Source organism: Mus caroli, unplaced genomic scaffold (genome assembly GCF_978045245.1).
Source record: "Mus caroli unplaced genomic scaffold, Mus_caroli_1 scaffold_3, whole genome shotgun sequence".
Lineage (NCBI taxonomy): Eukaryota > Metazoa > Chordata > Mammalia > Rodentia > Muridae > Mus > Mus caroli.
In genome coordinates, this window is record NW_028227258.1 from 67,753,831 (window position 1) to 67,766,976 (window position 13,146).

Sequence of the window (13,146 nt, forward strand, 5' to 3'; positions counted from 1 at the left end):
AGGTATCATTTGGGGCAAGAAGATAAGAAAACCCATTTTTATTTACTCTAAACGTGTTATTGCAAATCTCTAGCAAGGGCCGTGGCAGAAGCATGTCTGGGACCAACACACAACTTCCTATCCCAGAGAGTTTTGTCAGGGTAAGCTGAACTGACTCAAAGGGAAGCTGCCTAGCATCTGAAAGCAGGGTAAAATTTCCAAATAAGGCTATGCCCTCATAAAAGGGCGGGGAAGCAGAAAAGCACATCCAACAATCTTCAAATTCTGACACATTATCTCTTTGTGTCTTATCTAACAAGGCTAAAGCAGAAGCATTCAATATAGACCACAGTAAATCAGTGGAAGAGCCCCCCCCCCACCCGCAGGGAGAGTGGGCTGAAATAGGGTTGTATCATGCCCTGGGGCAGGAGGGCGGGTACCTGGAAGTCAGGGACTGTTTGGGGATATAGGGTGGTGTAACTGGGGATTAGGCCCTATAGAAAATTTATGATTGTTAGGGATGGTTTTAAGAAGCTAAACCTTAAAGGTTAGGCCATTATCATTGTTATCTTGATACAATTTTAGGCCCCAGGCCAGAGGGCGAGAACTTTCCCATGCTTTTAAATTCCTCCCCTTAGCAGTAATTTTAGGATCAGTGGATTACACCATCCCTTAGTGGGCCCTTCACTTTTGCAAGGATCATCATTGGTGGAATATGTTCCAATATTTTTGAGGGTAATAAGGTCCCACGAAGATGAGGGGCTCCAATAGGCATCGCCAGTGGTCTCACACCCCCAGGAGGCACAAAAAAACCGAATTGTCATAGCCGCACTTATGGCCAAGATTAGGAGCACAATGTGAGGGACCTGGGCATACGTAAAATCCCTCAGAATGACTGTTTTTGGAAAAGAGTTGATCTCTGAGGGCCGCATGTTGGGTGGCATTTGCACAAGTCCCTGCACCATTAATCGCCTCTAGGGCAGCAGGAGATAACTTTCTCAGGGAGTTTGGGTCAGAATCTCCCCGGAGTGTATCAAAAAGGGGCTTTAGGTCTCCAGTAGTCAATTTTAAATAGGGACATAACCAATTTATATCTCCAACTTTTGGAAATCATTTAAGGTCCTCAGCTGTGAGGTGCGGATGGTTAATTTCTGGGAATGAACTCTAATGGGTTCTAACTGAAAGCCTAGAAACATGAAAGGGTACTGAATTTGAATTTTATCAGGAGCTATGACAAATCCCCACCTTTGGAGGGCCCTAACTATGGCCTGGGCAACCACATGGGTAGAGAATAATTCTTTTGTGGCAACGAGCAGGTCATCCATATGGTGTACTATATAGGCATCAGGGAATTCTTGTCTTAAAGGGTTAATAATCTGTGGCATATATTTCTGACATAAGGTAGGGCTATTAGCCATTCCCTGGGGTAAAACCCGCCATTGAAAGCGGGGATTTGGTCCCACGTGAATTACAATGGGAATGGAAAAGGCAAAAGGGACACAATCTTGGGGATGAAGTGGGATAGAAAGGAAACAATCTTTAATATCTATGACAATTTTAGAATAACCTCTGGGAATTGCGATAGGAGATGGTAAGCCTGGTTGAAGTGCCCCCATCGGCATCATGGTCTTATTTACAGCTCGAAGGTCCTGTAACAGTCTCCAGGCTCCACTTTTCTTTTTTATGATAAATATCGGTGTGTTCCATGGGGAGGTAGAAGGCTCAAGGTATGACAGTCTTAATTGTTCCTGCACCAACTGTAAGGCTGCCTGAACTTTCTCTTGAGGCATAGACCACTGATCGATCCAGACAGGATCATTGGATTTCCAAGATATTTTATCTGCCTGGAATGCAGGAGGAACAGTGGTCTCTAGGAAAATAGGTCTGCCTCTAAACCCTTTTTATTATTTTTGGGTGTGGGCATAATGGGAGAAATCCTTCCTTGTTCATTTTTCCCTAGACTCTTCCCTGGGAGGTACCCTGTTTTTAGCATCAAATTGGTGACAGTCTCATTGGGGCTAAACATTATCATCCCCATTTTGGAGAGTATGTCTCTTCCCCATAGGTTTACAGGAAGGCCTTTGACCACAAAGGGTCGAACAGTTTCAGTATTGTTTTCTTTGTCTGACCATGTTAGTAGTTTGGAGCTTTGTAAGGTGTCCTGTGTTTGACCTATGCCTTTTAAATGAGTGGCAGTGGGCTGTAAGGGCCAGGCTGCAGGCCAATGTGTTAAGGAAATTACTGTCACATCTGCCCCAGTATCCAGGAGTCCTTGAAACTGTTTGCCCTCTAGAAACAAAGTCAACATGGGCCGTGAATCAGTTATTTTCTGTGCCCAGTAGACTTCTGAGGATCCCGGGGAGGATGGTCCTCCCTCTTTTTTCATATAAGGGAAATGGCCGAATAGTGGGAGTGGTAGGGCTTGAGCTATGCGCTCTCCAGCCCTAAGGGTAAGTGGTCCCTGCGTGGCGGTGACTAAGATTTTTATCTCCCCATGGTAGTCGGTGTCAACCACTGTAGGAGTCACTGTTAGGCCTTGTAAAAGTTTGGACACTCAGCCGATGATGAGAAAAAACGTCTTTTGGGGAGGGGGCCCAAATTCACCTGTTTCGATGACCACTGTTCCCTCCTCAGGAGTTATAATACTGGTGGTGGAGGAACACAGGTCCAACGCTGCATTTCCTGTCGTGGCCCTGCACAATCTCCCATGGGGGCTAGGGGGTTGTCTGCAGTTGTTATTAGGGGAGACGGGCTCCGCAGGGGGGCCCTTTGGCCATTTCCCTGAACCGCAGATAGTGGATGGCCATTGATATCAGTCTTAGATCGGCAATCTCGTGCCCAATGGTGTCCTCTCTTGCACTTATGGCAAAGACCGGGGGAGAGTTTTTGTTGGGTAACAGGCCTGGTTGAGACTAGGGTGGTCTGTCGTTGCGTAGGGCATTCTCTAGCAAAATGTCCAGGTTGGTTGCATCTATAGCAAGTTTTTTGTCCTTTACTTAGTTGTAGAGCAGCCCCAATGGCCAGGTTAATAGACTTAGAAACTTGCTGAGAAAACACATCTACCTCATTACAAAGCTTGATCATACCATTTATATCTAAACTCTTGGTTTTACCTCTCAGGGCAGCCCTACATGCTGAATTGGCGTTTTCAAGAGCAAGTTGTCAGACTAACAGACCCTCCCTCACTTTCCTCAGGTCCCAAAATTCTCTCAGCTGCTTCCTGCAATCTGGCAAAGAACTGTGCATAGGACTCTTGGGGCCCTTGTATAATCTTGGTTAGGGGCATAGTTAGCGCCCCTGCAGCAGGGACAGCATGCCAAGCTCCCAGGGCCGCCTGCGCCATCTGGGCGAGGATACTTGGGGAGAGCTCTAATTGTTTTATGTCTGTAGCAAAATTGCCTTTACTGCAGATTTTATCAGCAGTCTAGGAGGCTGCCTTACTGGTAGGATTCTTTTTATTATTTGCAGCCAAATTTTCTCCTCTGTCCACAAACTCTGACTTCCAAGTTAAATATTGGCCTCTAGTGAGGACAGACTAAACAACTTTATTCCATTCATTGGGTATCAAGTAGCCTTCTCCTGCTAAACCTTCTAATATAGATACTGTGAACATGGCATTAACCCCATAATTTTTGACTGCTGAATGAAGATCTTTTACATGTTTCAGTTTTAGCTTTTTGTAGACTGGTTCGCTGTTGGTGTCCAACCCTTCATCAGGGGACATGCCACCCTCATCGAAGTCAGTTTGCTTGATCCTCCTCCTTATCACTCTCTGGTTCCCCCTGATCTTTATCAGAAAAGCCAGTGGGGGGGGGTCCTCATGACCTGGAACAACCTGACAAGCTTGAGCTTGGGTGAGGACAGGGAAGGTCAAATTTTTATTCCCTTGTTTCTGAGAGGGACCTCTGCGGCCAGTTTGAGGATTTTTTGAGATGGGACCTTGAAGGTTCCCCATGAAGGCTCTTTGTAGACTCTGGGTCTCTAGACTGAGGTCTTTTAGCTCCTTTTGAAGCCCTAGAACATCTTTAAGATTGGTGATCTGAGTCTGAAGTTCTTTTTTAGTTTGAAGTAATTGCCGAACGGATGGAGAAGCCAGCGATATGGGATGTGCGGTAGGGGAAATGGGGGGCAAGTAAGGAGGGGAGGAGTTATTGAAGAGCTCCACGGTAAGATAGGCACCGGGCCCGGGACCATAGTGGTCTTGTTCATATTTAAAGGCTTCCTCATCCAATTCTGCCTCTGAGGCAGGATCGAGGGGTTTGTTTGACAACTCCTTATACAAAACGGGGTAAATTCTTTTTGGTCCAACAGAGGGTTGAACAGTGGCCCCTTTTCTAGAATCTAATGTAATTTGGGGAGAAAAAGGGGAAGGCAGGGAGTCCTTAGGGGCCGGGGCATAGATAATCGATGACAGCCTAGACTGATGATTCGCCGATGGCTCAGCTTTGCTTTTACGAGATGGCAATCCGGAGTTTTCTAAAAAAAATCTTCAGTGAGGGCTAAGAAGTGAGTGCCTTCTCTGCCCTTTTTCTGCCTGCTCAAGGAGGTCTCTGATGATTCCCCAATAACTAAAAAAGGATTCAGGGACATCTTCTTGTTTTATTAAACTATTGATTTCTTTGCCTACTTTATTCCAGGTTAAAGGGTGTATTTCAGAACCATTTAATACCAGCCATGGACATCTCTTGTCCACAAAAAAAAAAACTTTATTAAATCCTTTTTTTAAACTCTTATCCCTCTCTCCTTAAGAGAACCCTTCATCTCTTGAATAAAAACTGCCTCTTTGGACAGAACCTTCCCCATGGTTAATGGGACAACAACTGAATGCCTAGGCGTACCTCTCTGATGTCCGTCCTCAATACTCGATACTAGCGAAGTATCAGCTGATTGTCCCACTGTTTCCCTGTCTGCGTGGTACCTCTTTAATCCTTTGTCCGAAGAGTGGTCGTACCTCATGCCCCACATTGGGTGCCACGTGACCCGTCCAGCAGGTCCAGTTATTCGAGGGTCTCGAGGGGACCTCCTCCTAAGAACCAAATGGGGGGTACAGAGGGACGAGGGCCTTGTGCGAATAACGACATGGAAGCATTCTGGAATGCATCAAAGCCCCAAATGTATTGACAAAGGCCCAAGGCTTAAATGCACAAGCAAAAGGGGACGTATAGATACTTGTCAGTGGGAGGGGTAGGGCAATAAAAGCCCCCTTCTGGGGGGGGGAGGCCCAATTCAGAGATCAAGAGTTGTCTTAATAGCTCCCAACAACATCAGTCCACATGGACTCTCATCTATAGTTCAAAGGCTAAACAGGTCTTGATAAGGTTTAACATGGTTATTTATGGTATGCCTTTTTATAAATCACACTGCAAGTTCCAGAAGACAAGGTTTTGTGCTTGATTTATCCTTTGCTCTGGGCCCCAGTCATCTCTTCTACATAGTCCAATGCAGACAAGTTTCTCTGAAGAAACTCGGGATTGTCTGCGCTTTGTCCAGCACCTAAGTTAAATCCCAATTTCCATGTCATCAGACAAAAATCAAACTAGAACAATAACAGAGTAGATGTCAAGTAGACTGCCCAGACTCCATCCCCAACCCACCATTTTAACATATAACAGTTTTAAATGCTGAGCCACCATGCTAATGTTTCCCAGGTTCACCATAAATGTTCCAGCAATACTGTACTGTAACCAGAAATCGGTGGTAACAACACTGGTTATGCTATTGGAAGACAGATGTTGGTCATAGCTGTCCATCCCCTAAACTCATTTTAGGTGTTTAAGTGAGGACTCCAAGAAAACACCGTGCAGAAGCCAGGAAGTGGAATGCTTCAGCCACCAAGTGGGGATTTGACTCGACCATTGACTTCCACTCTGAGGTCTCAGAGACCTTAGAAGCATGAAGTGCAATGAAATCCAGGGCCTGAGTCTTCAGCTGCTGTGTGCTGTGGAGGTCAGCCAGGATGAGAGTGTGTGCAGCATTCTCCACAGAGAGGTTCCTGGAGAGAGCATCCTCACATATGACCATCAAGCCCTCCATGCCATACCTGTCAGCAGCTGCCAGCAGATCACAGGCCATGGAGTGGCTGTGGAGGTTTGGAGTCTTCCCAGTGTAGATGAAGCCCATCATCTCCTTGAAGACTTGGGGATCCAGGTCATGGATCTCAACACGGTTTGTTAGTCTCTCCTCCATTTCATGTTCAAACATGGCTCTGAAAACTGGAGAGCGAGCTGCCAGGATGGCTTTGTAAGCCCTGAATTCTTGGCCAGCTACAAACAGGCAGCAGTCTGTGAAGAGGGAATTCTCCCACAGCTCACCTAGGTCATCTGCCATCATGTGTCTTGGATCCGGGATTGCAGGTGTTATGTTCTGTTCAGATGTGTTAAAGAAGCCTCCCACTATGCTCACTTGGCAGCAGAGGGTAAGCTGGTCTTCAGGGAGGAGACTATGTGGATTGGAGAAGAGGAAATCTCGTAGGATAAACTTTTTGAATCCCCTGTATTGGTTTTTTTGAAAGCTAATGGCATTTGTGCTCTTCATACTTTGAAAATTCTCTCCTTGGGAATTTATGATCCAGAATTCATACTTTGCCCAAACTGGGCTCTTTTGACAGTGGAGTAACCCCAGGTAAACTGACAGGTAATCTTTGCTTTCTTCATCACTTCCGTTTGGGTGTATCCTCAAACAACAGTCTACTTTGTCACTGGCCTCCAGTGAGAATTTTGGGCTTGTAATCTTTTCCCTAGTTCCATCCATGAAAAATGAAAAGTTGCTAATGGTCCACTTGTGGCAGAAGTTGTAAATGCTGATATGTCTGTATCCCCACCCAGTGGCTTCCATGTCTCCTGACATTTCTGCTGGAGGTAGTTTCGAGATTTAAGTTGATCTGTAAAAAAGAACTGTAAGTTATTTCCCCTTGATCCTGTTAGATAAAATTATAGATACAGTTTTTCAATTTCTCCTAAATTGCCCCTTCTATTACGTTGGAAACTTGTGTTTCTACCATATTTTTCTCTAGGTTTCAATATTTGTTTTATAGAAGATAATATAGATCTGTAGGGAGTTTTAAGTCTCCCCCTCTCTGTCTCCTGCTCTCTGTCTCCCCCCTCTGTGTTTGTGTCTCTCTTTGTCTCTGCCTTTATGTGTCTTTGTGTGTTTATTGAATCTTAGGTCTGTGGTACCTAGTTTTGGCAATTCTATCCACTTTTCTAAGAGTTTGAAAAATTTTAAACACTCTTATTTATATTGTGCTGCATTTTTCTTGCCTTCTGGTTATCTGTGGTGTTAGTTGGTCTCGCTGGTTCTGATTGTGACTTGCCCTTCCTGCAAATCATATAAACAGTCCCGTAACCCCTAAAGAAATAGAAGCAGTCATTAAAAGTCTCCCAACCAAAAAACCCTAGAACCAGATAGGTTTAGTGCAGAATTCAATCAGACATTCAAAGAAGACCTAATACCAATACTCTTCTTACTAATATCACAAAATCTAAACAGAAGGAACACTACCCAATTCGGTCCATGAAGCCACAGTTATGCTGAAACAAAAACCACACAAAGACCCATCAAAGAAAAGAGAACTTCATAACAATTTCCTCCATAAACTTCAATGGAAAAATACTCAATAAAATTCTCATAAATGGAATCTAAGTGCACATCAAAATGATCATCCCCCTCAGTCAATTAGGCTTCATCCCAGGGATGCAGGGATGGTTCAATATATGGAAATCCATCAACATAATTCACTATATAAACAAACTCAAATAATAAACCATATGATCATCTCATTAGATGCTGAGAATGCATTTGACAAAATTTAACAACCCTTCATTGTGAAAGTCTTGGAAAGATCAGGAATTCAAGGCCCGAACCTAAGCATAATAAAAGTAATATACAGCAAACCAGTAGCCTACATCAAATGAATGGAGAAAAACATGAAGAAACCTCACTAAAATCAGGGACTCTGCCTACCTATTCAATAGAGTACTCAAAGTCCTAACCAGAGCAATTAGACAACAAAGGATATGAGAAGGATACAAATTGGAAAGGAAGAAGTCAAAATATCACTATTTGCAGCTGATATAATAGTATCCTTAAGCCACCCCAAAAATCCCACCACAAAACTCCTAAACCTGATAAACAACTTCAGCAGGGCTAGATATAAAATTAACTCAAACAAAGCCTTCCTCAAATGGTTTATCCTTCTACTCAAAGGATAAACCATTTCCCTGAACACAAGTAGTGAGGTAGAATGTGGTTTCCAATGGAGGATTTGGAGAAGAGACTGAAGGAGTTGAGGTGGTTTGCAAGCCCATTTTCTGAGCAATGGTGTCACTAGTTACACTCTCCCCAGGACTGGACTACCAACCAAAGAGTACGGGCAGAGGTCCAGCTAATATAACAGCTGCTAAAGCCAGTACTTACTTAGTCCACAAAGTTTGAAGTCTCAGGTGTTCTTCAGTATATACCAGAATCCTGAAGAAGTAGTTTCTAATGTCACTGAAGAAATGAGCTTGCTAGTGTGGTGAGAGCAAGCAGGCCAAGAGACAAATCTTCCTTCTTCCATGTGTTTATATAGGCCCCTATCAGAAGGTGTGACCCAGTTCAGGGTGTTTCTTCTAGTCTCAATTTCTGGATTAAAGGTGTGTGAATTCTTGTCTCAAGACTGAGATTAAAGGTGCGTGTTTTTCTACCCCATGGGTCTGTATTTGAACTGGATCTAACTACTTTATCTTAAGAAAAAAAATTTAAAAGCTATGCCCTTTAGTTTTGCATGTTATGTAAGTTCAGAGTATCCAGACAGGAAGAATGGCCATCACTAGTGTACTTTGATTACTGGGGTCACTCTTCCACAAATGAAGACATAATGTCAATCTCTGCACATCTGTTACTTTCCCTTGTGCTGGTCTTACACTGATTCCTGCCATAAACATGATTAAGGAAGGTGTTTTGTCCAGAAGTTATCAGCAGTCTGAGTGCTCACAAAATGGAGGGCATGTAGAAGAGCTTCTATATAGTGGGCAGAAAGCAAAACCCCAAACCTCTTAAGGTGACTTTCTTTTTTCCAGTGTGTTATTCAGATTACACCCACAGATCTTGTGATGACTCCTCCCAATTTGGTTGGTGATCTTGTACGTCCCCCTCAGGAAAACCTCACTGGAAATCATTTTTCACTTAAGGTTCTGGTTTAGAAATATCCTAAACGATTCTTAAGTCAACACTTTAATTGGCAGGATTCACCTTATCAATGCCTCATAGAGTACATCCTCCACAGGTGATTTTTGTCCTCTTCAGACATGGAACTGCCATGCTTACTGTATTAGTCCTGAAAGGGGAGACACTGCAGCATACATGCAACAGATATCAAAGATTATGGTTTGTCATTACTGCCCTCATGTAAAATGAAGTGTAAATCTCTTCCTACATCTCTCATCTCTTCAGTTCTTCATGTCTTAGAACTATAGTCTAGAGGACACAGAGATACCTAGAGTGGTTCAAACAGCTCAGCCACCCCCAGCTCTCTTGTATGTCTGGCTCCAATGCTGGTATTTCTCATCTCTGCCAGATAAAGAGAAAAGGTTAGCCTTGTGTTTTGGGTGTCATAGGGAGCTCTTTTACATGAGTGACAGTTCTGGTTCTTTCTTCTTTCTGCTTGAAAGACAGGGAAGGTTTTATATATGTTTTGTATGTTGTGTTTGTGTTTCTCATATCAAGATGACTTTGACAAAGAAACTTTGATGAGGTGACTTTAACGAGATGACTTTGAGAGGTAACTTTGATGACATGACTTTGACAGGTAACTTTGATGACATGACTTTGCCAGTTGACTCTGACAAAGTAACTTTGACTTTGATGGACTTATTAACAAGAGAAAGGCTATGTCTACCACAATCTACAGGTTTCCTACATCACACAAGAGACCAGGAAGCTGGTTGCTGACCCCACAGGGGATCCCCCTCCTATATGCTTCCTTAACCATGAATTATCCAGACAAGGATTTTAACACCATTAAAGGTAAGAGGAGGCTCTTGGTCTACCTTCAGGCTCTTCTGGTAGGTCTCAAGGACACAGGACCACAAAAATGACCATGATGTATGATATTAGCGAGTAAAAGCCCTTTAAGGAGGGTCATGGAGGCATTTCGACAATACACCCCAATGGACCCTGAATTACCAAAAGCAAAGGCAGCAGTTGCTTTAGCATCTATCAATCAGGCAAGACCATATATTAAGAAAAATGTATAGAGATTGGAGAGGTTAAGAGAAAAGAGTCTGAGAGACCCAGGGATAGTGACAAAGAGAATATTTACTAAAAGTGAGACTACAGAGGAAAACAAGTGAATTGGCAGAAGCAACAGACTCCAGACCTAGCAAAGATCCTGTTAGCAGCCGTGTTCAAACCAGAAGACCATTGCAGACACCTGAAACAGCATCAGAAAAAGATGATAATCGAGAACCAGAAGATCAAAGGTGCCTCTTCCCCATGTCCAGGGTAACCCTAAAATTAAAGGGGAAACCCACCAGCTTTTTTTATTGATAACAAAGTTCCACATTTTGTTTTGCTAAAATCTGAAGATAAAGTCTCTTCATCAGTTTCTAAATGACTTTCAAGTGGCAACAGAAACAAAACAAAAAACCCTAAAGACCTCTTAGATATCCCAAATATTTTGGACTATTAAGCCTCTGCTAAAAAGGCCTTACTCTGTCAATTACAGGTGACGTCCCTAGATCTGGGAATATATACTCAAAATTGGGTCCCTGTCATCAGCCAATGGCCAATATGTCACCAGTTGGCAGAATCTGGCTCTCATCCTGTTTACACATCAGTGCAGCAATGACCTCCTGGTTAAAGAAGATGCCAGAATGACCCATTACCAGCCTCTTTGCTTGAATGCCCCCAGGATAACTTTTCAGCTGCCCTGCTGTCTGACCCTGACCTGGAATGATGCGCCTTTGCAGGACTGATAGATGGATGCAGAGGTAACATGGTTCACCAATGGCAACAGCCTCATTCAGGAAGGACAGAGGTATGCTGGGGTAGCAATGGTCTCAAACACTGAGATCATATGGGCAGAGCTACTCCTGGCAGGAAGATCAGCTCAGAAAGCTGAACTGGCAACTTCGACCAAGGCATTAGAGGCGAGAAAAGGCAAGAGACATGATAGCCAGTGTGCTTCTGCTACCACTTATATCTGTGGGACTACTTATCTATAGGGAGAGATGCCTCCTGACAGCAGAAGGATGAACTAAACTTTATCCCAGAGGACAACAAGACAGCCCAGTGGGTGACCCCTAGAAATTGGACCCTTCATGTCCTTGATTACCCTAGACCCAGGAGATCCCACACACTGACCAGACAGAAGATGTGATCTGGGCCAAAACACTGCCCATGTGTCAGTGTCATAAGAGATGACAGAAGACAGCTAACAGACTACAAACTAATTATACCAGACAAAATGGGTCTACACAAATTGAAAAAGATCCATTGTTCTTCACTCATGGGGCCCTGGAAATTGCAGAATTTAGTCTGCCAGTCCCACATCAGAATTGAAGATGCCAATTTAAAAGAGTTGGAATTGTTAAAATCTGTAAGGCTTGTCAAATGACTAATGCAGTTGCCAATGGAAAACAACCCAGTACTCAATACCAGAACACCAAGCCAAGAGTCTATCAGTAAATGGACGTCATAGATGTAAAACCAGAAAAATTCAGAAACAAATATTTGCTGGTGTTCATAGATACCTTTTCACGATAGACTTAGACTTTCCCAACTAAGCAAAAGACTGTTCAGATGGGAGCAAAGAATCTACTAACAGAAATTCTTTTTTTTTTTTTTTTAAGGAACAAGTTTTATCCAAATCTTTATCATTGACTTCATTCATGTGTAGTCTCCAAAAGCATGTAATTGGCCATGAGAAGTTGAATCTTGAGGAGAAAGAAGACTCCCGCTCATCCAGCCTGATCAGAGCCGGGGTAGCTGGAGCGCAGGGTTGCCTGACACCCGCCAGCTACCCACGACCCCCGCCGCAGGATTTTGGGACTGCTGGTGAGTGGAACACAGCTTCTGCTCCAGTCCAATCACGCGGGACCTGAGACTGCTCTGGTTGGGGAGAGAGAAATCCGGCCTACATAGGGCCACAAGCCTCATCCAGTCAGAAAAGCACCAGGGCAGCTGGGGCGCAGGGTCGGCTGACACTCGCCAGCTACCCACAACACCCGCCACAGGATCTTAAGACTTCTGGAGAGTGGAACACAGCTTCTGCTCCAATCCAATTGCGCGCGGGACCTGAGACTGCATTAGTTAGGGAAGCAGAAACCGGCCTGAGTAGGGCCACAGGCCTCATCCGGCCAGATCAGCGCAGGGGTAGCTGGAGCGCAGGGTTGCCTGACAACCGACAGCTACCCACGACCCCCTCCGCAGGATTTTGGGACTGCTGGTGAGTGGAACACAGCTTCTGCTCCAATCTTTAAACAGTGACAACGATAACAACTAACCCCAGAGATTACCAGATGGCGAAAGGTAAACCTAATAATCTTACTAACAGAAAACAAGACCACTCACCATCATCAGAACCCAGCACCCCCACTTCGCCCAGTCCAGGGCACCCCAACACACTGGAAAAGCTAGACACGGATCTAAAAGCATATCTCCTGATGATGATAGAGGACTTCAAGAAGGACTATTATAACACACTTAAAGAAATGCAGGAGAACAATGCTAAACAGGCAGAAGACAGTAAAGAGGAAGCACAAAAATCCCTTAAAGAATTGCAGGAGAACACTGCTAAAGAGTTACAAATCCTTAAAGAAAAACAGGATAACATAATCAAACAGGTAGAAGTCCTTACAGAAAAACAGGAAAACACATCCAAACAGATGATGGAAATGAACAAAACCATACTAGACCTAAAAAGGGAAGTAGACACAATAAAGAAAACCCAAAATGAGGCAACACTGGAGATAGAAACCCTAGGAAAGAAATCTGGAACCATAGATACGAGCATCAGCAACAGAATACAAGAGATGGAAGAGAGAATCTCAGGTGCAGAAGATTCCATAGAGAACATCGGCACAACAATCAAGGAAAATAGAAAATGCAAAAAGATCCTAACTCAAAACATCCAAGAAATACAGGACACAATGAGAAGACCAAACCTACGGATAATAGGAGTGGATG

The 13,146-nt window shown here is 43.9% G+C and overlaps 1 protein-coding gene across 1 annotated transcript; it reads right to left on the reverse strand.

Moving 5' to 3' along the window:
• Positions 1 to 5,751: 5,751 nt before the first annotated feature.
• Positions 5,752 to 6,825, reverse strand: LOC147005553 (TD and POZ domain-containing protein 5-like). The gene has a single exon (XM_085835294.1). It carries the CDS (start codon positions 6,823 to 6,825, stop codon positions 5,752 to 5,754), a length of 1,074 nt encoding a protein of 357 aa, XP_085691420.1.
• Between the last annotated feature and the right edge of the window lie 6,321 nt (positions 6,826 to 13,146).

Bases quoted from the DNA above. Each gene is read 5' to 3' on its own strand.
- LOC147005553 (XM_085835294.1), bottom strand. From the start codon at position 6,825: ATGTCAGGAGACATGGAAGCCACTGGGTGGGGATACAGACATATCAGC.